We start from the raw sequence: 25266 nt of genomic DNA, 5'->3' as shown, positions 1-25266 counted from the left end.
TCTCACTCACACACTGAAGTCCCCACATTTTGGAAGACATAGGTGCAACAAACTTCTTTTCATCTGATGAATTACTATATAGAATAGCCAACTTTCTGATCAAGAACAGTGGTAAGAATTTCAAACACTTCACATCTATGTTTCTATACAGAATTTTGGCAGCGCATAATGAAACTACAAGTAAAAATATAAATTCTGTCATTGAATGAAATTTTTTGTAATTAAAAAAAAAAGAGCTTAAGGGGTTTTTGTTTTGTTTTGTTTTGTTTTTTCAAATTACAGTAATGTATTAATGAAAGTGCCAAGGTATTTCCTGGACTGAAATTTTATTTTAAGAGGGATATGAAAATGTCTGGTCTAGATTCTTGGGTTTTAGTAGTCATTACTACTCTTTTTAGTACAGAGTTCGTTCTGTTTTACAACTTACAAATGTGTAATAATGATAAGGGAAAAATACAAAAATTCACATAAGTAAAGTAAATGTGATGATTTCTAATATTATTTCTATACCCTTTTAATAAAAATATAGATTTAGATATGCATAGCAATCTAAAATACATCTAGTACAGATATTTGTGTTTAAAAGCCTCTTAATTTAATACCGTATGACTTGATTAGGTTTTTCTCTCTGCTTTTCTTACAGCTGTGACATTATCCTGATAACAGTTGCTGGGATGAAACTCCTCCGCTCCTCATTCTGTAATCCTATTAATCAGTTTGTTACTTTGAGCTTTACTGTGATCTTCTTCCGATTTGACTACAGAGACATTTCAGAAAATTTCTTGCTGGATTTCTTCATGATGTCCATTGTGTTTCATAAGGCAAGTTTTAGAGCTCCTATAATTTCACTGGAAAATGTATCTTCTCAGTGTCACCTGGCTGATCAATACGTGGTAGGACTTTTTAGAAGTAATGAATGCATACATAGACTCAGATTATTGATATTATAGAGGAAAAAATGTGTTAAATTGAAAAAAAGACTTTTAAGTGTTTTTTCTGGCTTTGTGCAATGTTTTTCATCTACTTTTTGTTCACGTGTTGCTATATAAAGTTCAGGATTGTTGTTTTCAAGAGGAGAATCCTCAATGAGTTTGAAAGAGCCTCTTGGGTCATTAGTGCAAGACTGTCCTCCAGATCAATCGCCTGGTGTTTTTATCTCGGTTTCCTTTGAATGCCTCTAGTGGTTGACTCAACAACTTCCTTTGGGAAATTATTCCATTATCTAATCACCCTCATGATAATAAATGTTTTCCTAATGTCAGCCTTAACATTTTTCTTTTCCTATTTTCAGTCTGTTTTCCTTGTGGTGCTGCCCTTAACCTTAACCTCTCAGTGCTCCTTCCTCTCTATTACATTGTTAACTCTTGAAGTGTGCTCCAGTTGAGTTTATTTAAAAACTACCAAACCCTTTCTGCATCAGTCAGGTCAGACTTTGTCTTTCTGTGGAATCTAAGCTGTTTCATTGAAAGAATTAGGCTCAACTGATACCTTGAGAAAACATGGGAAAGTACTTAAGATTTGAAAGTATTTGTCCAGGGCCAACTCTGGTGTGGTGTTTGGTTTTGTTATTCTTTGTTTTGTTTGGGTTTTTTTGCTCAGGCTTCTTTGCTTGGTTTCTTTTTCTAAAATATTCCTACTATATGTGTGACTATCACCTAGCTAGCATCCCTTAGTTTCTGATAGAAGAAAGACATGGTTCTATATTGATTGCTGCATCTGCTGTGGAGATATTTAGCTCTTCTACACAAGGGGCATCAGCTCAAACTGCTGTCCATGCCCACCTGGAAGTTTCAAGCTTCTTATGGAAAGGCGCAGTTAATTGGTGTTACATTGGGAGTTCCCCGTCATTTATGGGAAGAGTGGAGGAGAAGTTAAATTCTTTTCCTGGTTTATTTCTGTGCTGTTGTACAGGAGGATGAGAAAGGAGGAATCACAACTTGGTGAGGTAACTTGAGCTCACACTTTTTGCTGAACTCTTGGACCACACTCCAGCAGAAGCTTCACCTGCTTCAAGCCTTCACCCTCAGAACTGTTGTTCTGCTTTGTCTCTGCTGGGGTGAGAAGGCAAGGGCTGGGGTGGAAGAGCAGAAGAAGAGGAATAGAAGAGATGAGACAAAGCTCTGCTTTAACACAATCCCCCTCCACTATACTCTGATCATAAAATAGGACTAGAGAAAAATTTTAAGCTTCTTAGCTTAGAGTGAAAGATCACCAGTGAAAGCGATGCAGAGTTTGCTAGCATTATGCCAGTTTTCAATATTTGTTTCATTACCATGTTCCCTGGAGAAAGGGGTAAATTTCTGTCTCCAGAGAAGTTTATCACTGATGTGCATCAGTGGAATGTCTGAATGATAGTTTACTTAGTCCTAAAACTCATTAGGACTCTTAAAAAACCTCTTTACAGGATCAAAAAATTAGCATGCCAGAGTTGAAAGTTCCGCTATTTGTTAATTCTTTTGAAAATGTTGACCTCATGAGCATATCACAAAACACTGCTGTGAATTATTGCATGCTTTTGCAAGAGTTAGAAGTCTTTTCAGAAGGATTTTTTTTTACAGAGTTACTTGGGTAGATTGAAGCTACTGTTCACAGTGGAAAGACTAGTGTTAGCAATGAGAATGAGATAACGAAGGATGCTTATTAAATTAATCAGAGATGTTTGCTTAAATAACTGCTGCTCTACTAGACTGAAAACTGTACTGCAGACATGTTTCGAAAACGTAGTTTTAGCATTGATCTTCCATCTTCCTATCTAACAATATCTGAAATTTTGCAGGTCATTAGTTCAGCAAATGGAATTGTCCTTGTTCCATTTAAAAATTCTAAGTCAAACGGTTGAATTATTTATATTACAAAAGCACATGCACAATTTCACAATGATCATTAGATCCAATATGAAAAATTGCATTGCAGATGATAGCAATTAAATTCCTTTTAATTTCAAATCATAAAGGGCGTAAGTTTTCTTTACCCTAATTAAGGTTTGAGCTTTAATTAGCTCAGCATTGTGGAACTTCAGTAAAGGATATGATCACTTGGGGATAAAGATGATGTGTCTTCATTTCATACTGTAGGCCCTAAGCAAGCTGCATCCACCTTTGTTCCTAAAAGCTTTATGGGTCTTCACAGATTCTGTCTGTATTTCAGTCATGTTTATGTTTGCACTTATTTTTTAAAATACAAACAAAATCTGAAATATTGTCTATTACTGTCACCTGTAGTTATGCAGAGTTTGTTACACAGTCATGACTGATTTCTGTTTGCACATTGAAAATGTCAGTTTGCCACTCTCTTAATCAGGGAACACTAGAAGTGCCATGTCTTAGTCATAGTGACAGCAATTTTTAAGCAAGCTTACCCCACAAAAAGCTTTGCATGCTTTCAAAACACGGTGGTAATATTTTTTTCTTCTACCAGGCACTGGGGAATAAAGAATCTAAATTCAACAGACATTCACAACTGCACTAGTCACTCTTGATGAAGAGTACACAGTATAAAACTTTGCTAATAATGTTTGGTAGAGTATTTCTAAATAGCTCCCTGATTGTGCTTCCCTTGTTTTCCCCATTGTGCTGTTAATTTAATGTAATTTATTCAAATCAGAAACTCCAAATGAGCATACTGCTCCCTGAGCAAGCTGGGACACGGAAGTCCGAATTGCTGCTCACAGATTTTCATCTCTCTTAGCCAAAACACCCACACTGAGATAACACAGAGAACAAGAGAGACTATTCAGTTCTATTCCTGAGAATGTTTTTTTTATTTTTTGTCTTTTTAACGTAATAGGACTTACTAATGTGACACAGTTAATTCACTTCTTTTTAAAAAATTATTAGCTGTTTACATTTTGACAAATAACAGAATGTGAAAAAACTAAATGTTGATTTAGGCATTTACAGAGTGTGCTATTTTGTATTTCAAATTGCCTTGGGAAGACAGCAAGATAAACATTTAGGAAAGATTTTCCTACTTGTTTTTGAGGATGATTTCAGCTTTCAATTCAAGTGAAGCAGGACTTCTCCATCTTTCTTAAACTAAGGCTTTTCATGTAGTGAGACCAGGTTGTGTCCTTAACTACAGCCTGGGATTCTTCTGTCCAAAACTCCTGTTGCCTATAATCTTTAAAAACTGTTATCTATAATCTTTAAATCAGAGCTGAGTGCCCTTTTAAAAGTATGTGGTTGCTCATTCAAAATGCGTGGGTGTAATGCTCTGATGTATATTCTGCAGGAAGTCAAACCAGATAATCGAGACAGTCTTGGTCTACATGACTCCATGCAAACTTTTCAAATGAGCCAGTTGTTCTCCCTGGATGTGTTAGGAGATAATGTCAGTGCAAAGGTTAATAAGAACGTTCATATTAAGTGAAAATGGAAACCCACAAAAAACTGAGAATGTATTCTTCATAGGCATAGCAAAGATGGAATATATAATAGGACTTAGGAGATTTCTTCCTAGACCTTTAACACTAGGAAAAATTCTGAGACTCTTTCTTGTAATATAGTGGAAAAAAAATGTGGAAATATTAAATGGTTTGAATAGTTTATTTGGAACTGATTAAAAAGATGGGCCTTTCTTTCATCCTTTTGCTGTCTACTGACATAATATCAAACTGAGGAAAAGCTCTAACACATGCAAAAGCTATGAGAGAGAGCATATGGATGGTTAAGTGATGTTATAGCTCATCCAGTCCATTTTTCTTCAGTGTGATAAAAACAAACAAAAAGTAAAACAGTAATGTACCCAGCACTGCCTTCCGTGGCAGATGTGTGAGATGCTTTTGAAGGATGTCTGGAGCAGCTGCTCAAGAATGAACTGGTATTTAAATGTGAAGTAGAAGTGAATGCAAGTTATTCAAACAGCAGGGATATCAGTTTGGAACTGGCTGAATGTTAACAAGGATGCTCAGGGCAAGACTTGTCCTCAGCTCTTTTGCTGTGCTCTGTTAAAAATGCAGTTTTCCGTTTCATCCAGTGCTACAGGCATCCTCTAAATTTTGCTGGTGGAAAGGAGTCATAGTATCTCCCTGAACTGCTTTTGGAACCTCAAGCAGAGCTGATGTTGAGCTGAAGGAGCAAAGACGGCAAAAAAACTCGGTAGTGTGGCTGTGGGTCCTTCTGGCTATAGGATGCTCTTGGCTACTACAAAAGCCTAGTGGGACGTTCTTGCCAGTCTCTTCACTACTGCTTCATGCTGCTGAACTGCCTCTTACCGGCAGCTCTTTTATCTCTACAGCACAACAGAGAAATTATGCTTGTACTTTGGAATACGGTTTTTTGAGAAATCTCTGCAGCTTCCTTTAAGCCCTAAAGAGTGAGCCATCCCTAGCTTACACACTCATCTACCACATGGATCTGAATGGGAATGATGAGTGCCATTAACCTTCTGATGTATAGGACTACAACTTCTTATCTCTTTCACTGTCATATATGTTTCAGTCAGGTAGTTTCATGGCCTCCTAATTTGTGTGTGTGGATGAACTAATTAGCAATACAAAAATATGAAATCACCTTACATTTTCTTAACATCAAGTCTTCTGAGGGTTCTGAATTTGTCTTCATGTATAAGGCAAAATAATCAAAGAAGCAGAGCTTGTTAAATTTGCCTTCATTAACACTGAATTTATTTGCCTAAGTACTCTTATTCCTGCTGAGCTCACTTAAATATACAATTTCCCTGTTTGATATTTTTTTCTTCTTTCCCAGAATACATTTTCCAGCTAATAGAGAATCCACATTTTTTTAAGAATTTTTCTTTTTCTGTATGCTTCTTTCTGAAATAGTATCCAACACTACGCGTTTTATGAAGGATGATCTTTGTCAAAGTAGATCCAGCTCACGCAGCCAGTTTGTAGCAACCTGGCAGACCTGTACTGATCAGGCTTAACTTTCAACATCCGCAACACAATCCCTTGGACAGGAAAGAAATTATGTGTGTCATCTTGTTTCCCTTCATTTTATGAGAAAGTGCTGCCAAGTGCATTGACCTTCTTGGTGCTTTGTTGAAGTCAAGTAATTAACCTATTGGATCTTTTTATTGCCTTTGTGGCAATAAAACTCTTGGTTAGTTGGCATGTCTCATTGATTTAGGTGCTACTTATAAGTCAAAAGCCTCACTCCTTTTCCTTTCCTCTTCTGATTTTTCATCCTTCTCTGAATCTGATGTTTCACTTCAAAGCTTCTGGCTCCAAGTCGTTAATTCATATTTTAATCCATTCCTTGCCATTTGTGCGTACTGAAATCCAATGTCTTAATCGTCTGTACCCTCTTGGCTCACAGCTGTTTCCTCAAATTTTGATATCTGGCATATAAACCCTTTTAAGACACTTTCTGCTGAGTAAAATACACAAGGCTACATCTGGTATTTGACAGGATAATCCCAGTGGTATTTTCTATAGACTCCTTAGTTCTCTTGGGCACTGCACAGTTCACATTTCCTCTTAATACTGGAGGAATGGTTTAATTGATTTTTCATTCAGCCTACTGTCACTGACCTTTTTGTCAGACTTCATTCATTACATTATTACCGAATTACGTTTTCTCTCTCTTTTTTTTTTTGGTGGATTGTTTTGTTTTGTTTTCTCTAGAATGGGGCAAGTGCATTTGGGGGTTCAGGGAGATGTACACCCACTCCCTGGGTCAGTATGGCTCAGTATCCACTGTATGCACTATATACTATATCCACTATATACTATATCCACTATGTTCATGTACCTTCATGCTGATAGAGGCCTGTTCTGTCTGGCCTGTGTTGATGCAGACGTTGAAAGAGAAACCTGGAGTACTTCAGTGCAAACTTGGTGGTTTTTCTTATGTCCACTTTTACCACAGAATGATATAATGCCTTGGGTTGGAAGGGACTTTAAATATCGAGTTCCAACTCCCCTGCCATGGGCAGGATCAACCTTCTACCAGATCAGGTTGCTCAAAGCCCCATCCAACCTGGCCTTGAACTCTTCCATGGGTGAGGCATCCACAGCTTCTCTGGGCAACCCATTCCAGTGCCTCACCATCCTCCTAGTGAAGAATTTCTTCTTAGTACTTTATCTCTTTAAGTTAAAACCCATTCCCCCTTCTCCTTTCACTTCAAGCCCCTATAAAAAGCCCCTCTTTCCAGCTCTCTTGTAGGTTTTCTTTTGGTAGTGGAAGGCTGCTTTAAAGTCTCCCTGGAGTCTTCTCTTCACCAGGCTAAACAACCCCAACTCTCTCAGCCTTTGCTTCATAGGAGAGGCACTCCATTCTTCTGTCTTCTTTCCCATCCTCTGGACCCACTCTGTCAGGTTCATGTCTTTCTTCTGCTGGGGGCCCCAGAGCCGGATGCAGTGTTCCAGGTCTCATCAGAGCAGAGCAGAGGGGCAGAATCTCATCCCTGGCCCTGCTGCCCACGCTGCTTTGGATGCAGCTCAGGACATGTTTGGATTCTGGGCTGTGAGTGCACATGGCTGAGTCATGTCCCGCCTCTCATCCACCTGCACCCCCAAGTCCTTCTCCTCAAGGCTGCTCTTGAACCGTTCTCCGAGCAGCCTGTATTTGTGCCTGGGATTGCCCCAACCCAGGTGCAGGACCTTTCACTTGGGTTTGTTCAACTACATGAGGTTTGCCTGGGCCTAATCCTTTCAAAAAGGAAATTTCTGGTAAGATACAGTGTTAGCAGAATCCATGCCTATGAAGGCTTTCCTGAAAATGCTTGAATCAGTGCAGCTGATGAGTGCACTCCCAGTTGCACTGATTTATTTTGCTTCTCTGGCCCTCTTCTTATGAAGTTGATGAGCTTTGATCTTGTCCTTTTTGCCCACCTCAGGATATATCTGAGTCTTTTTTTTTACAGTGCCACAGGTTCCTTCCCTGGGCTCTTGCTATCAGCTGACAGTGTAGGAAGAAGCAGCATCTGCCATGAGCAGATCCAGGGCTCTGTTAGGATTTATCATCATCTCATTGTCATAATCCTTACCATACTTACATCTGGTTAACATTTAACTTCAAGTGTAAGGCTTTCAAGGCTTGCTACTCAAACTGCTTAAAACATGCCTGTTTTGTACAGTCTCAGTGTTAAGTGCTGAATGTTGTGTTTGAAGAATATATTCTTTCCTGCAAGGTCTGATATCAGAGATTTGGACTGATTATATTTTGATCCTCTTGTTTGTATTACATTAGACAATGATTTTGAAGCCCACAATATAAAGGCTTCAAGTGTCTGTGAGCATTTGCAGATAAAGACATCCTGGAAGGTATTTGTTGTAGGTTCAAACACAGCTGTCCAAATACACCAATAGAATGTCACAATTACTTAAGACATTAGCATTAAAAACTTTCAGTATTTCCAGTAAATCTTGTTTTGCAGGATTTCATAGGTGCAGTTTGTTTTAAATGGTATTAAATAAAAACCCAAAAGTCAAAGATTTGCAAAGGAAAGCCATGAACAAGAGTAAAATTATTCCATCAAGTATAATTTGATATCCTTAAACGCATACAAACTTACAGCTTTTCCCTCTTGATGTATATTAATTTTTATTGCATATCAAAAAGAAAATAAAAATATGCCAGTAGCTATTAGAATTTAATTCTGAAAGCTGGAGTTTCCACTTGATCAGAATTAGCTTAACATGAAAAAGTAAATACTCCTCTCAGAGTCTCAGTTCAAATCATCTGAAGTTCTCAGGATCTAAAGAGGAATATAAAGAAATACCTGTTCAAACTGGGAATAAATTTCTTTCCACACTTAAGTTTTTTTAGTCTCAATTTGTGTTGCATGTAAAGTATACTGTTATATATATATATATATATATGACCATTATTTTTGTTTAAAACCTTTGTGTATATATACAGTTTCTATAAAGCATAGAAAGATTCAAACTTAGCAAGGAAATGTTAATGTTTATGCATTATTTAGTCCCAGAGTTGCCAAGAAGTCTGCCCACACAGAATCCCAACAGATGCCAAACACATAGAAGGGCGCCAAAAGCTGAGAGCATTGCACAGTCTCCATCTCACACTGAGTCATTTAAATTCAGGTGTTAACCTCTGCCTAGTTTATTAAAATCTATCAAACTGAGAAAAGGAGATACCATTTTAGTGATGTTTCAGACTCCACAAATCTTTCATTATTCATGGATATTAACTACATCATCCATTAACTTTGTACTGGACCTTAAATTTGGTTAAGTAAGAATAACCAGATTCAAAGAAAATCCTGGGAAGATAAGTCTTTGCCTTTCCTTTGTTTATTACTCACTGGTGCACCAGAAGTCTGTAGGAGCTTCAGAACTCATAGAAGACTTAAGGATGACTAAGATAAAATGTGTGTCCATGAAAGATGGATGCACGTTCTGCACTTTTACGTGATGTAGTGGGAATGTGCTGGTTTAAATTCACGGAATATGCTGATAATTTAAAGTCTTTATCAAAGACTTTAAAAACTGTTTCCTATGTAAAACTGTCACACACATAAAGATATCTAGGAATATTACAACTGTTATGCCCTCTAAATAATTTATAATTATATATTATAAATAATATATAAACATATAGTAGTTTCTTCTTATTGAACTGTAGAAAACACTGGTGATCTAATAAGGCTTAGTACAAATATTCTTTTATAAATTGTTCTAAACTGGGATGTTGAAGTCTTAAATAAAAATTAATCTTTTATGTATGTTTAAAGAAATGGTTATAAAAAGAGGGTTAAAATTCACCAGAAACTATTTTTTTTTCACCTTGACTTTAGATGGGAGGGTTCCCTCTTTGTATCTAGCACTGTTACATCTCACCCTCCCTCATTTGAACAAAACTTCACTTTGGATAATTTGTGTGTTTCACAGAACCACAGAAGGGATGAAGTGTCCCATCAGGTCCCATGGAAGTGAGTTTTTTCTACTTTGGTTAAATGTGCCTTTATCTAATCCTTTGTTATGTAGGGTGTCTCAATTTTTCCATGCTTCCCACAGGTCTCAGGGGCCTCTGACTTGAAGGGTCACCAGTAAAGACCAAGGCAAGGAAGGCATTGAGTACTTTGGCCTTCCCTGTGCCCTTTGTCACCAGGTTCCCTGCCCCATCCATCAGCAGGTCCATGTGATTTTTTTCCAGCCTGTGTGTTGCTGTTGATACACCTGTAGAAGTCCTTTCTGTTGCCTTTTACTTTCCTCAAGATTCAGCTTCAGATGAACTTTGCCTTTTCTCTCTCTTTCTAATTCGTTCTGTATTGTTTCTGACAGTTTAAAAAAGGTTAAAGTTTTCCTCTTTTGCTCATGTCTTCAGATTATTGAAGGCTGAAATGCAGCTAGTTGTAGTTGAAATAAGAGAATTAGCTCAGCCTCCCCTATTTATGAAGGCAGTTTTTAGCAGCTTCAGTTTCTTTCTGTGAGAAAAGCTCTGCGAGTTCCCCTATCAGATGTAGGAGGAAGCATATTGCAAATTGGATGAAACTGATAAGGAGAAACAGTTTCTCAGATCGTTCTAGCAAAATGAAAAAAGAGAAAATGTAAAGCCAAGTCCTTCTTTCCTAAATCTCAGTGTTGTAGTTGGTAGATGACATCACCTTTGGTTAGAGATGTAAAATGCTAATGGCATGTTACCCTGAAGGCGTTTTGCAGAACATGCCCTGGAAGCAGGGATTTAAGAGGTAGTAGAGGCACTTGACAACTCTTAATGAAAGCAGTAGCTTGAAAATCACACATTTCCAGGCTTTTAAGTGCGGTGTTGTAAGGCTTTCAAAAACCCAGAGAGGTTCACTAAAGTATTCTTGCTTCATGTTCTTGTGAATGGAAATGAGCTCCTTTGCCTGTCTTGTGGAAGTGTTAGCTGAGAGGCAAGTGTTGAAAGAAACAACAGCAAGTTCAAGTAGTGGTGAATGCAGAAGCAGTAGGACTTGTTAGATGCAACAGGGAACTTGGGCTCCATGGGCTAAGTTTTGCAAGGTGTAAATAATAAAGAACAACTAAAAATTATGTATTGGAACAAGGACCCAGAAGGGTGTCCTCCTGGATTTGGTCTCTCAGCTAAAGCAAAACCTGAATTTTATTTGAGATTTGAAAATCTTTTGATGAATTCTGTGCTTTTAGCACAGCTGGGGTGATTTATGGCTCTGTGATTTCAATCTGTAACTGGCAGAACTTTTCTGGGTTGTGCTGCACTTTTGAATTTTTGAGGTTTCAAATGCAAGTCATCAGCTTTTTCTAGCCCTTCACTTAAATGTTTTTGCAGATAAAATTTTTCTTCCAGCTGTTCATTGTGATGTTTTAGATAAGTAAAAATAAAGCAAAACCAAGCAACTCCCCAACCTGCTTAATAAGATTCAAATAAATAAGTGTCCATTTGGATTTCAGTTCAGTTTTACTTGCCTACTTTAATGCTGCAGTCTGAAAGTCACATGTAGTATTTTTCACAGAAAACAAGGTTTGCAAGATATGAGTTTCTCAAACCAAGTAGAAGTAAGCAGGGTAAACATTGAAGGGATTGTAACAGCTTGTTTTTATCAGGGCTTTAGTGGTTTTAAATAGTATATCTGTGCAAATTAAGTGTAATGTGTACTTTGCATATTGCTCCTAATTTGAGTTGTGCCAAAGTGAAGGAAGTGTGTGAATCACTGCTTGCATCTCAACTGGAAGGTTTGTTAGTGGTAACTGCATCTAGTGTGAAACTGGTTATACCAAGTTAGCAGCTGCTGTCTGATAGTTTCGTAGCACAAAGACCAAAACAGGTCAATGCCACAAGTGATTCTTACTTCCCTCGCATTCCATGTGCAGTTATTTACTGCAATCCATGGAGAAGCTCAGTGAAACATTCTGTAAGTGCATTGCTGCTGTGGATACAAATGGCCAAGTGGGATTTTGAGGGTGGTGACTTAAGGAGGCCTGAAAGGAGCTGGCCAGAGGAGGTGTGTCCTCTCTGACTGTCACCATACTTTTTTGAAGTGTGCCCAAAACCGTGCTCTGTCCCCGAAGCCAGCTATCATGGGGAAGCTTGTGTCTGTGCTAATGAACTCTTCCAGTCTGTATGCAAGGGGGAGGTATGGAATTGCCACCTGGAAATGAACCATGGACGGTTTTCATTCAAAAGGATTCCTGGAGATTGTTTGGAAGAACGTTATCTGGGCCAGACCAGAACCTTCCCAGACGCCCTTCTAACAGCTTAAAAATATGCACAACATCAGTGCTTGAGAACATTCCCTGGAAGCATTTTAATGTATAAGTGTTGATAGTCTCAGTGTCTTTCAGGATGTTGCAAAGTCTTGTTTTTCACTAACTCAAAAAAAAAAACCAAAAAAAACCCCAAAACAAACAAAAAAAACTCTAAGAAATTCAACATATATTTGCTATATGAGCATGAAATATTGCATATACTCCTGTTTCACTGTCAACTTCTGTGTGTGTTGAGCACTAATGTCTATTGATGGCCAAATCTTTCCTGACAGTTTGTCAGGAACCCACTCTGTAATAAATGAGACACAAGATCTGTTTTGGCCTGATGCCAAGGGAAATGACAGGTTGGGGGGGAATGTATTCCAGGGAATAAGTACACATCATTCTCGAATCAGAAACTGCTAGTTGGAGCACCAAGCATATTTTACAGGTGGCAAAAGTAAATTTGCTGTGTTTTTCAGTTTGTACGGCACAACAATAAAAGCTCATATTTATGCAACATTTTTATGATAAATGGTCTCGAAAATGCAGCTACAGTTCATGATTAATGCTGTGCATATGCTTACATCATGATAGCTTCTCCCATTGAGTCAACAAATGAGAATGTTGTGTTCTTGAGAAGTCAGTCTGATTTCCATGTGCATAGCCACGCGTCAGACATGGAACTTTCTCTGTTCACTGTATCCAATTTCTCCTGGAGTCTCCTCTCCTGTAACTGTCTGACTTGTGGTCATATATAGTCAGTGAATATCAGAACTTGTTTTCCCACTTTATAATTAGAGCAGACATATTTCTGAAAGGTAATCTGGGGGCTACCTCAGTATGGTGGTTGAAAATGTACCTCATTGCAAGTTTGAATTCCAAGTGAAGAATATACTTTAATGCCTTACTGAAGTAAGACCTTAATAACTATAAAAGCAAATAATACAGTATAAATTATCTCATGTTTATTCCAGGGCCCAGTTTGTAAGAGTCTCTTTTAGATACTAGTTTTGAAATTATCTTAGTGCCTAAAAAGTGACCATGTTTTTCTTTCTTTCGTTCTTTTTTTTCAGCTGTGGGACCTATTGCAGAAGTTGCAGTTCATCATGACATACATTGCTCCCTGGCAGATTGCCTGGGGGTCATCGTTCCATGTTTTCGCTCAGCTCTTTGCAATACCTCATATCCTTTATAAATTTGTTTTTCTTTATTCTTAAGTTCCTCTTCATGTATGCAATTTATTTACAGTCTTTGAATGAGATTTGAAATTCTTAGGTAATTTACTTCAAAATTTGAAAATCTTGGAACATCTTCTAGGAAAGTTTTCTTTTTTCTTTTTTTTTTTTCTTTTTTTTTTCTTTTTTGGCTGCATAGGATCTGAAACTGGGAAACTGAACTCTGACTCAACCTGGTGTGTTTATTCCCACCCAGCCACATTCTGCAGATCACTTACTTTCCTAGTCCTCAGCACTGAGTTTTGATGCATCCAGAGAGAAATGTTGTGACAGACATATTGCTGGGCTTATGGCTGACTGAGCTCTCAAATATTAGTTTCTTTCTCAGTTGTTTCTAGTTGGTATGTCAGATATAAATTCATTTCAGTGAGCCAATTTCTGCTACAACTGTCCTGATTTTTTTTTCTATTTCAGAAGCAGACAGATTTTTACATTTTAATGTAAATTTTTTCATTGGAGTGCTGAGAAACATTCTTCTTTTTAACCTTTCCATTCTATTTTATGTGTAACAATATATATTCATCAGTACTAAAGCAGTCCTTCAGAAGCAGTTTGTTTTGGTGCCTGTTCCAGGGCTGTCTCCAGGTTTGTGGATAGGAGAGTAGAACACAGAGTTCAGTGACCTCCAGATGACCCATCTGTAGGGTTAAAAAGTGTATATTGAATTTCTAGAACAAAAATTACTCAATTTAAATTCAAATTGAGTTAGAAACTTGATTGAATACAGAAAAAAAAAACCCCAACCAAAAACATTTTAACATTTTAACAAATTTAACTTTATTGACATCTCAGGCATTGCCAGATACTAACTTTAAATTTCTTCATTCCCTGCTAACCAAAGTTGTGGAAGAAGAGTTGACAAAGCGATTTTAGTTCAGATCTACTGATGAGTTTACTTTTTACTGTTTATTAGATATGTGCTCTTAAGTCTTTGTCCCTTTCATCCCACAGGCTTGGGGTTTTTTTCTCTTGAGTGATTTCTTCCATCTGCTCTTTGCTGTGAAACATAAGCAGTGTTGAGTAACAATGCTTATGTTTCTAGATGGGAAGAATAAATGGAAGCCTCCGAGAGAGGTAAATTCAGACAGAATAACTCCCAGAGGGAAAGTTTTAGATTGTCTCCTTATAGCAGGAAAGCATTATAAATGCAGTGATCTGTTCTAAGAGTTTTAGGTTATTTGTAGCAAATCCTTCCAGAATTTCACAGCAAAAAAATATTTTCATTTATGTTGGGGAAGTGTATATGAATTTATTTAGCAAAACATTGAAGAACTAGTATTATATTTCAACAAGTTTCCCTTTGGTCACAAGTATTTTCTGCAGTGGTAACTTTGCTCTTGATTAAATTACCAATTAAATTTTGCAAAATTGAAAGTAGTTAAACTAGAGTTTTGTTTGTTTACGGAGTTATTGCTAAAGTGATCTAGCCTAGCTTTTTATTATTTATATTTATGGTATGCTTTGTAAATGCAAATCTGTCTTCTAAGGCAGTGGTGCAATTAAGATACTGGTTAAAGGCTGAAGTTAATATACCCACAACAGCAATAACTCTGCCTCTTTGCACAGTAATTTTATTTGTTGTTATCATAACCCTGCAAACAGTAATGATGAATGCATGTTGCAGTTTACAGAGGTACTAAACCTGCCATTTCTTTACAGAGTTAATTATTTGTGACTCTTAATTGCTTCAATCAGTTCTGCAAACAGGATGTAAATTTTTAAATTTCGAAGTGCCTAGGTGAACTTTGCTGCAGAGCTTAGGGATATGAGTAGTTCAGCACACTTTAATGCCTTTGAGGGCAGCGTGCAGGACACGAAGGGCAACACGTGGAACTTGGCCTGGTGGAGGTTGTGGAGTCTCCACCATTAGAAACCTTCAGGATTTTAGGTGAATGTCTATCAGGAGTCATATAGGTTTAGCTGGTCTTGCTTGTGGCTGCTAGATGACTAGGTGACCCTTCAAAGGCCCTCTTAATCCTTAAAGATCAGAAACAGGAATGGGCTTCAGACTTGAGGATAGATCTGCAACTTCACTTCCTACCATTTAAATGGGTAAGACAAGGTCATGCATTTATAAATATCAGCACACTGAGAAAGTCAGTGTAGTTTGTAGTTCAAAGGTAGATTTTACCTAAAAAGGGAACAGTGAAATTAGAGGGGGGAAAAAAAAAGAGTTTGTAGTTGAGATTATCCTGTTTAGGAGAGTTTCTGCTTTGGTTGTTTCTGTGTTACAGCTCTAACATCAGAAAACAGGGCCCTGTGACACTGTGCAGAGCCCTGCGGCACTGTGACAGTCAGTTTTCCCATCCTCTAAGTGGTTTTGTGCCTGGAAGGGACCTGTAGTAATTGCAAGTAAAAATGTGGGTTTTGAGAAATAGGATTTGAGCTGGCCTTACTGCATAGTTTTGTGTTAAAAGAGGGAAGATTTTCAAAATGTCAGTCTTTCACTTACTTGTTTTGAAGCTGGTTTGGATTTAAACAGATTTTTAAATTACAGTAATTAATCCTCAAAAAGAATGGTTTATTTAGTGTTGAAGAGTTTTTAGCTTTGAGGTTTTTGTTCTCAAAATTTGATTTTGGCCATGTCAGAAAGAAAATCCATTATTCACAAAGAAACAAGTTCTGCTTCTAAACAATGTAGCCTAACAAGGTTCACAGGAAACCTAGCTTGGGTAATAGTGTAAGAAAGTATGCCTGTAAGTTTTTGACACTTCTTTTTTACTTAGACATAGTTAAAGCATTAGTATTTAAAATAAATAATGACCTAATACAAACAAGTTGGATATCCTCAGATAAAAATACTCCTGTGGTTGATAATTGCCCACTGCACATATTAGATACACATAAGAGAGTCAGGTGCTGTTACTTGCTCTCACGACACGCTTACAGGTATGAAACAGTTGAAGTCACTTTTCACAAATCAAATGGGTAATGTCTTCTACTCTCCATTTAGTAGAGCATTATGTCTTTTGAGGAAAAAAAACCCTGTTGCTACTGATTATGTCTAAGACACAAACAATTCACAGTGATGTGCAAAATGTCTTAGCTCATGATGGTGACAATTTTTAAATCAATCAAATTAGTAGCAACTTCAAAAAACTTGGTTTGCTGCCCTTGTCTGTCCTCTTTGTTCTCTTTTCCTCTCTTCAGCTCCCATGCTTCCTTCCCTTATCTGACACTTGTAAATACTTGTTCATCTTTCACAGCCAGTGCTTGGTTATGACTGCACTGTAATGTGACAGTTTAACTTTTCTGATGCATTTGCTTTCTGCTCTGTGCTCTCTGTCACTTTTTTAAACTTTAGACTCTCAGGGCAACTCATTTTTCAATCTCTCTAATGCACTAAGACACCGTTCCAGACCACTGTCCTTTAGTAAGGTTGAGAGATTTGAAAGGTATCTTTTGGCAAATACTTGTTTCTACATTTTGCAAATGGTTTTGAAAGCATGGCTAGCTAGCAGTTTTATGCAAATGCTGTACCAAGAATGATGTTGATACTTTTGTTAAAATGGGCTTTTTGTGAAGTCTCAGGGATTGTGGGACACGTGTACAGTATATTGCTGTGAGAGGGTGAGCTAAAACACTCTGGGTATTGGGTGATATTACCTGAAATTCAGTTTGAGTTGTGCTTGATCACGTTCCATTGATAGTGGTTCCTTTAGTTCATGGCTCCCAAGTGGGGTGTAAGGAATGACAACTGGTCTCTTATGCCAGTTTAAAAGTCCTTTTCCTTAAATTTCATTAATGTGGTATCAATTAAGCAAGAATTTAACATTTTATTTGCTTGCATTTATTTAATGATGTTCCTTTTAACTTGCATCTTTTTCAGTATGCTTATCCATCTCCTCACTTGCTTTCCAGTAGCCTGAAATATGACTACATTTAAAGTAAACTATGGATTCAGGCATTCATAATGATGTTTATGTGTGATACTTACTATTCCCCTGTCCTTCTCATTTCTTGTAAGTAAGAAATGCTGAACATTTTTTAGCTGTTGATCAGCATGGGATAGTAAATTCTCAGTAGGAATGTGAAAGCATGACTTTGTACCAGCAGGTTGGAGAATAAGGCATAGTGTCTCCACATACCAGGTCATTCCAAAACCTGCAGAAACCCACAGAATGGAACACTGGACATGGTGAAAGCAAGACTCCAGTATGAAGAACAAATAAATTCCAAGAGATCGTTGGTTTTTTTTCTCATGTGTGTGTGTTTTAAGCACTGTGTCAGACTGGAAAGGCACTTTTATGTTACAGAAGGTAACTTAGGTAGCTGGAAAAGGGTGTTTGCTGCACTGCCTATGCCCAGCCTGTCCTTGGGCAGAGATTAGACAGGGTCACCCCAATAATAAAACTGTAGCATTGAAGAGCTACCGATGACATGCTGGTAATGTGATATTTGTCACTGCCTGCCTTCCTCTTTTTCCATGTTACCTTGACTTGCAATTTTCAGACTCTGCTATGCTTTTTTTTCAAACTCTGGCCACTTCAGTCTTTTCTACACCACTGAGTCCATTTCTGGGTAGTGTCATCTTCATTGCATCATACGCACGACCAATCAAGTTCTGGGAGAAAAACTACAAGTAAGACTATTCAAAAAATTTTACCCTTGTCATTTGCAAAGTTTCTGCTCTCATTAGTTTCATTTCTGGTGGTGTTTTTGTTTCCAAAGGTAATCCTTAAATTAGGGCATAAGGGGTTATCTTTGAATCTTGTTTCTGGTGTTTTAGTTTCCCATGGTTATTTGACTATTTCTGAAAATGTATTAAGCAATTTTCAGTATGTTACAGGTGAGGCATCATGTTGCATTTATTGTACAGACATACAGTAACAAAGCTGTGAAAAAGGAAAAAAGCAGTAAAAACTCCCAGTTGTCAGCCTTTTTTGTCTTGCTAGCTAGTGCTAGCAACTAATTCTGTGGAGCCTTTGGCGTTAGCAGTCAGACTGCATAAATACATTTTATACTAACTACATGCTGCCCTGTGGGATGCTGCAGGTAATTGCAGCTGCAGAACTGTGATATGAGGCACAAAAGGGAAATTGCATGGACTAAGTCAGGGCTTCACCTCACCTGTGAGAAGGGCCTTAACCCTCATGTGTTAGTGTTGCTGGTGTATCTTAGTTTGAAGAGTTTTATTTTGTTGCATTTTGACTTGTGTCAGTGAGTGAATATGCACTCAGCTATAAAAAATACGTCAGACAAAGCCAAGTTGTATGAAGAGGCTGTGTATTCATTTCTGAATGTGATGAGATTTGTGGAAACCTTTCAAGGGGAGCTGAGATTTGTATGCTGGGACTAGATCTTAACAAAATTCTCTCTCGCATCTTTTTTACTGGGTCAGCAGTTTGGTTCTTTCAAGGGAGTGAAGTGGAGGGCAGTTATGGAAGGGCAGGAAGCTACTGCTAACCCCACAGACAGCTATACATTTTTGGATGGAAACTTTGAACAATATTATGTAAGAAGTGAGGATTTTGACATCTGCTGCATTTTACTTCAACCAGAGTATTTTGAAGGCACGCACTTCCCTTTCTAAGAACCAGTTACAGAACCAACCTCTGCTGAAGGCACATTACTGCCATATAGTTAGGTTAGTGTCTTTAGGTTATTGTCAAGGGAAAAAGAGGGGGTCATTTATATTTGCTTTTGGTTTGTCTAATCTTTTGATACAAAATGAGCAGGAGATATTCACGGGAAGTATCAAAAAAAGGGTTGATACTTAATACTTTAACAAGGGTGCATGTGTGACTTGTTTTCGTCAGTAGTGACCATCTGTGATTCCCACTAAGGGAAGTGAAGGACTTGATGCTAATAGTTTTGCAAAGCAAGGTAATTATTTTATCCATAAACTGTAAAACCTCAAGTGCAGAAAAACAAACCCTTTTAGAACTTTAATCCATCACTGCTTGTCCTTTCAAAATAAGCAGCAGCTGTAACTTTGTCTCCAACCAGAAGGCTTACGTTACTCTTCGTAAAAAAATCGTGCTTTGTTGCTTGTTAGAAATTTTATGATATTTTCTATGACCTCACTTAAAACAAAAACCACAACCTTGCCTCTCAGAAACCTTTCAGAAGTAGAAAACAGCCTTGTAGAAGGTTCAGGTTGTCATCGAAGTGAAATAAGTCTTTGACTGAACCGGTGGCATCTCAGAATATGTACGTGGAATGACTCCTAAATTTGTATTCATTTTGTCTCTAGTACTTCTGATTCTCCTTTGCCTTACTTCCATTTCACATGAGGAACTAAACAGAATGAGTGAGAGTTGGACTGAAAATCCCCTGGTTTATTTAAAGGACACTGTAAAAAGACAGAGAAAGGCAACAAAGGGGAGTAATTTTTGTACTAAGAATAAGGATTTTTTCTACAAAATACTTCAAATAATTGAATTAACTGAATGGGCCTTGCCTTATTGCTTTGAATTTTGACCTTTCAACATGTAAAAATTCAAAGGGATAGCATAATTGCTTTCTTTTTGAGCTGTGAAGTTAGATAGGATCAGGAACTTGAGCTGGAATGGAAAGTTGTCTGCCTCCTCTACATCAGCTGTCTTTGGGCTGCAGTTCCTTACAGCCAGATGTGCACTGAGTTTTAAGGTTATATAAGACAAAAGAGAATAAACAGATGGGAAAGCTGCTGAACAGATTTCTTTTTTGGAGTGCATTGACAGTTTCCCCAAGTTCAGCTCATGGTATTCATGGAGAGTCACAGGTTCACTGCAGTGTTGTTTGAGATGAGTTCATACAAAGCAGAACCTCTTGGAGATCTTTTTTTTTTTGCTGTCTCCATGCTCACAGCTTGTTGACAGGAACTTTGCCCAGGGGAAAGGTACCTTCAATGTACTTTAGATAGCTTTTTTTTTTTCTGCCTGCTTTGCATGCATATTTCTTTTCAAACAATTCCTTGCTGTATTGATGACTATGTTGAATTATCACATATTAGCTACAAATAATTCATTTACACTTACATTAAGTTAGATATTGTCAGTTCCATTTTTTTTGTTTTTTTTTTCTTTTTTTCTTTTTTATAATTTAATCTCTTAATTGGAATAACTGAAAAACAACTTTGACAAGCAGTCTAAGTATCAAAATAGTTTTTATTCCAAGTCATAAATTAGATTGCATTCTTAGATTGTCATTTCTGTACTGATTGTAACAGTATTTGCACACTTTTCTGTTGTCAAGCAAACTTCATTTTTGTTTCATTTAAGGAAGAATTATTTTTGCATCTCATTTCGGCCAACAGCCTGAACTTAGATGAGGAAAGGAAAATCCCATTCATTTTTGGTAGAGTGAATCCAAAGTTGAAGCTTTGAACTTTAGCAAGTACAGAGTACCATGTTTATTAATAGATGGGGATACTAGGCCCATAGTCTGAGTGCTGAGCAGCTGATCCAGCTGTTCCTTAAAGTGTTGGTTTGGTTGTCCCTACCTGGTGTTTTCTGAGTGCACACACATGTATCTTGTGTTTCCAAGTTTCTTTTAGTCACGCTTTTTCTGCTGGCTAAAGAGGAGTTTGAATCCTCAGGTTTCTCTGACTGAGCTTCTTCCATTCTAGATTATGCAAGCTGGGTCTGAAAATCTCAGAATCTCAGAGAATTAAAATGGTGGCTTGTTTGTTTGTTTTTTTTTTTTCAAGGAGCTGAAGGACTCAAGTGGGTAGAAGAAGAAAAAGGGATTCATTTTGATAGTAAGCAAACTGTGAAATTCCTAACAGGCTCTTCAAAATTCAGGACTCATGCTGTGCCTATTTGGGCTCTTGTGGTGCGTGCGCAGAGCATGGGTGTTCTTCCCTGCAATCAGCAGATGCTGTTTACTTTTAGTGTGCCCTTTGGTACTCACTGCAGGCAGAGTCTGCTACACCAATACATCACTGAGGTCAGTGATCCTTCAGAGAGGAAAAGGAAGGGTGATTAAGAAGAAAAAATAAGGCATTAAGGAAGGTGAATGAGAAAGAAGAGCTCTTGCAGTCACAGTTTTGCAGCTTCTGCTGCCTTTGTTGTTGAAAAGAGAGGGGTGTAAAATGAGAGGCTGGGCTGCTGCTCATGAGCTGGTTACCTTGTGGGAGTTCAGCTATGAGAATTTTTCTTTCTCTTTCTCTGTTATTTTTGGGTGGGGGTTTTTTTGGGTTTTTTTGGTTTGTTTTTTTTTACAGTGGAAAGTTTGCTATGACACTGGTTTTGTCCAGCCATTGGCCTGGGTCCCGCTTCCCAGTTTGAAGCTGCTCTTCTAGTCCCTATTTTCACAGCTGTTGGAATGATTCGGCTGTAGATGTCAGAGAGAGAAAAGGAAATAGCAGTAAATCTTGTTTAATGTATAGACGCTTTAAAGCATGAAGTGTTTGTCCAAATGCTATTGTTCAATTCCTCTGCTTTTGCTTTTTTTTTCTCAAATACTTTGTCACACTGCAGCCTGACACTGTCCTTCTCCTCCCTTCCTCTTATCTTCCTTTGTATCTTGGATATGACAATGACAGAACAGAGTAGGAAGTTTACTTTTATTCCCCAGTGGGTCTAAGAGCTGGATCACATTCTCTGCTGCAGCTGTGACTTGTCCCCACAAACAGCAAACTGCCACCAGGAATCTGGAGATTTCACTGTTTACAAGCTGCTTGTCTCTCCTGTGCCTTCCTGTTTCTATTCTTCTGGTTCAGTGCCTATTTTTGGGTAAGGCACAGCTTGCATTTGCTTTGAAGCGCCCTGAATGAATTACAGTGTGGCGTAACTGAATTAATTAGGTGTCTCTAAAGAGGCTGTGATTAAATTGCCAGTTATCTCAGACTGGCATTACAGGATACTTCTCTCTGTTTGGCACTATGTGAGCAAGCCTTTCTTTTCTCCATCTTTTTCAGAAGTGTATCACTGTGTTATTGTTCCAGTCATTGTGGTCTGGAAAATAACCACCTGTAGGGTTAATACAGCTAGGAAGGGAGAGTGAGGAAAACCTGCCCTGCTTCAGATGTAGCACAGATGGCTTTTTCTTCTTTTTTTCTGCCAGCACACTTAACCTGCCCATTGCAGACAGCCTGCAGGTGGAATGGGAAGAGTTTTCCCAGTCTACACATAATTCTGGTTGACCCCACATTATGCACATGTGTGGGAAAAGGAGCTGTGAAAAGTGCCTGTCTGCTCCCTCCCTTTTTGCCCACAAAATAGCCGGCCTTCCACTTCCAAATGCTTATTTTTAACACATGCTGATGCCTCTGGTTTCCCTTTGAGCCTGCTCATCTGTTACAGCTGTTAAAACCCCTGCTCCAAACACAAAATGTTAGTCACCTATAACTGTCTATGGCCCTTGTTTGGGATCTGCACACTCAAACCTTTCAAGTTACTCTTTTTAGGACTGGATTTCTTTTTTCTTAGTCTATTTCTTGCTGTGTTGTTTGATTTTTCATGTGTTTTTGGACCTCCATAGTAGTGATGTTTACAGAGGAACAACTGCAGCAAATGTTTATAGTTCAGTAATGGCTTGGACTTTGATTTCTAGTGAATAGCATAACTTAAGCATTTTTTCCCCTTTTTCCCTTTAGTTGACAGGAGATAAGTGTTTGCCCTCTTTCATCAAATGTCATCTCATATGTTACATTCTAACTGCTGTCACTGCCCTGCTTAGGGTTCAAACTTTTTTGAACATTTCCAGCTACCTGGTCTGAAAGCCACATTGTAGCCTTGAGTTTTACTGTTCATTGCAATTGGTTTAGTTTCTTCCAAACTGATTTCTCTGCAATTTTTTGTGTTTCTCTCTGGCTGCCTTTATTTCTATCCTTTTTCTATGAACTGACCAGAAAGAAGCACTGTATTTCTGTTTGCTCTAAACTGAACTGAGGTTCTGGTGCCTTTGTTCACAGCTATTACTCATTGATGAATGCTGGTCCCTTCGGTGACTGTGGTTCTTCTAAGAGAGGTCTTCACTGAGTTGGCCTCAGGGCTCCTCCAGGCTTTTATTGAGAATTGAGTTAATTTAAAACTCTTCAGAATAGTATAAATAAGTATCAGCATGCAGAGGAACCTGAAATGGGTGCTTATTAGTGCATGGGACTTACAAGTCAAATAGGACCAACAAATGAACAGTTTTTTGCCGTAATTTTTGAAGTGTTGCCTCCAAATGAGAAGGGCTTACCAATCCTATTTACAAATCATGTAGAATTTGGTGGGAGTCTTTCTGGATAATTCAAAGGTGCTTAGATTGGTAAGAATCTAGCCTGTGCTGGTATTCTGCAGTCTATACTGAGGGATGCTCAGGCCTGACTTGATATCCTTGAGTGTAGCATTGATGCAGTTGTAAGTGGCAGTCCCTGGCTGGCAGCAGTGCAAAAGCTGAAATATTAGCAAGCTGCTGCTGTTTTTCCTCCGTTTCTCTTCTCTTAAGATTGGCAGATCTCCCAGTCAAGGTGATTTATTTTTTTTTTTTTTTTTTTAAAAACATGCTCCTCTCTTTAAACAATGAATATAAACTGGTCTTTGGAAAGTTATGCCCTGTTCTCCAGGGGCATTTGTGGCCATGATTCTGGCACTGGGGGAGAGAATGGAGAAAACCAAAACGTTTGAAGAACAAAGAACATCTTTTTGTGCGCTTCAGCCTTAGTTATTCATGAGCTCTCTGAAATTACATGTTATTCATTAGACTTATTCATCTGTCTTCTCAAGACCCTTGCCTGTCCGCTCCCTGCTGTAGTGTGTAAGCACTCTCTATCTTGCATGCCACCAGTACTGCCCACGGACTTTTACTTGCAACACCTGCCTGGTTTGGGAGTCTTTAATTCCTTTCAATGTAGTGCTTTGCAGAGTGACAAAGCATTCAGGTGTGGGGGGTGTAGCTTCAGGTACAGCCCCAAGCTAAAAGAAGCCCTGCTAGAAACCACCTTTCCTTCAGAGTCTTGAGCTGTGATCTCCCCTAGAGCAAGTGACCACGTGTGCCCCTTTGGCTACCTGCAGTGCATTGAGTTGTGCACACCTCCTCTCCAACTAAGTCCTCACCTCATTGCTTGACTCCACGTGTGGAGTCACACTCAACTGGGAGAACGTGAGAAAGAATGGGCAAGGAAAACCAGGCACTTTTAATCAAGCAGGTTTGGTATTAAAATAAGTGTTTTCTGTGTTGCCTGGAGTTTCACACTCAAGGGAGGCTATACAAAATTCAGAGATGTAGTTTAACTGTTTGGCAGTATATCTTTAACTGGTAACATCTCAAATTTTTGCCCCTGGCAGTCAATAAAACAAATTGAGGCTAATTGACTAGGAGCCATATGTGTGATAATTAATTGGGAATGTATTCTGATTCAGTGCTCTGTAGTTCCCTGCCGAGTTAAAGATGCATTCACAATTCCAATTCACTGAATCATTCTAAGAGGATAGAGTAAAGACAGAAGGGAGACATCAAAAAGGGAATGCATGCTGAGATCAGGAGGATCACAAGTAGAGATCAAAACTGTAAGTGGCATAAAGGGAAAGGGGTGGGTGGGCAGAAAGGAAAAGGCATACAGTGAAATATCTGAGGGGTTAACCCAACAGATGTGGGTAAGCAGGAACTCAGACCTACAGAGGAGAAGAAATCATGAGCATGATAGAGGAGGGCTTTTAAATATATATTTAGAAGGGAAGGCAGCAACAGGACATAATAGACAATAATGGACTCCCATCAGAAATAAGGCACATGTAATATTTTAGGGGGGTATGTGGATATAGTGGCACTCAAGATTTATAATGCTGTTCATCTAATCATTAGCTTCCAAATTACGTAAATCTAATGAGATCAAGTTAACTCATGAAATTTCTGTCATGTCAGATATTGGAAACCCCTTGAAATGGGTTGTCTGAATTTCCATAAGAAAAAGTGTTCTCAGCGAGTGTTCATCCATTCACTTGGATAATGTAGATCATATCCTGTGTTGGATTTAACTGAATCAAACATTTAGGGGCA

General features: G+C 38.2%; 1 protein-coding gene across 3 annotated transcripts in view; it reads left to right on the top strand.

The window, feature by feature from the left end:
- Positions 1-25266, top strand: part of PCNX2 (pecanex 2) — a 150620-nt gene that overhangs the window by 79144 nt on the left and 46210 nt on the right. For all 3 annotated transcript variants that reach the window (XM_066178792.1, XM_066178791.1, XM_066178794.1), the window contains exons 21-23: positions 644-821; positions 13192-13301; positions 17807-17935. In XM_066178792.1, the coding sequence (XP_066034889.1) occupies positions 644-821; positions 13192-13301; positions 17807-17935 (417 nt within the window). The remainder of the gene's footprint in view (positions 1-643; positions 822-13191; positions 13302-17806; positions 17936-25266) is intronic.

Source organism: Chamaea fasciata, unplaced genomic scaffold (genome assembly GCF_029207755.1).
Source record: "Chamaea fasciata isolate MVZ Bird 193981 ecotype frontalis unplaced genomic scaffold, bChaFas1.0.hap1 SCAF_3, whole genome shotgun sequence".
NCBI lineage: Eukaryota > Metazoa > Chordata > Aves > Passeriformes > Sylviidae > Chamaea > Chamaea fasciata.
The sequence above is the reverse complement of the archived record's forward strand: the minus strand, read 5'-3'. Positions and strand labels throughout refer to the sequence as shown.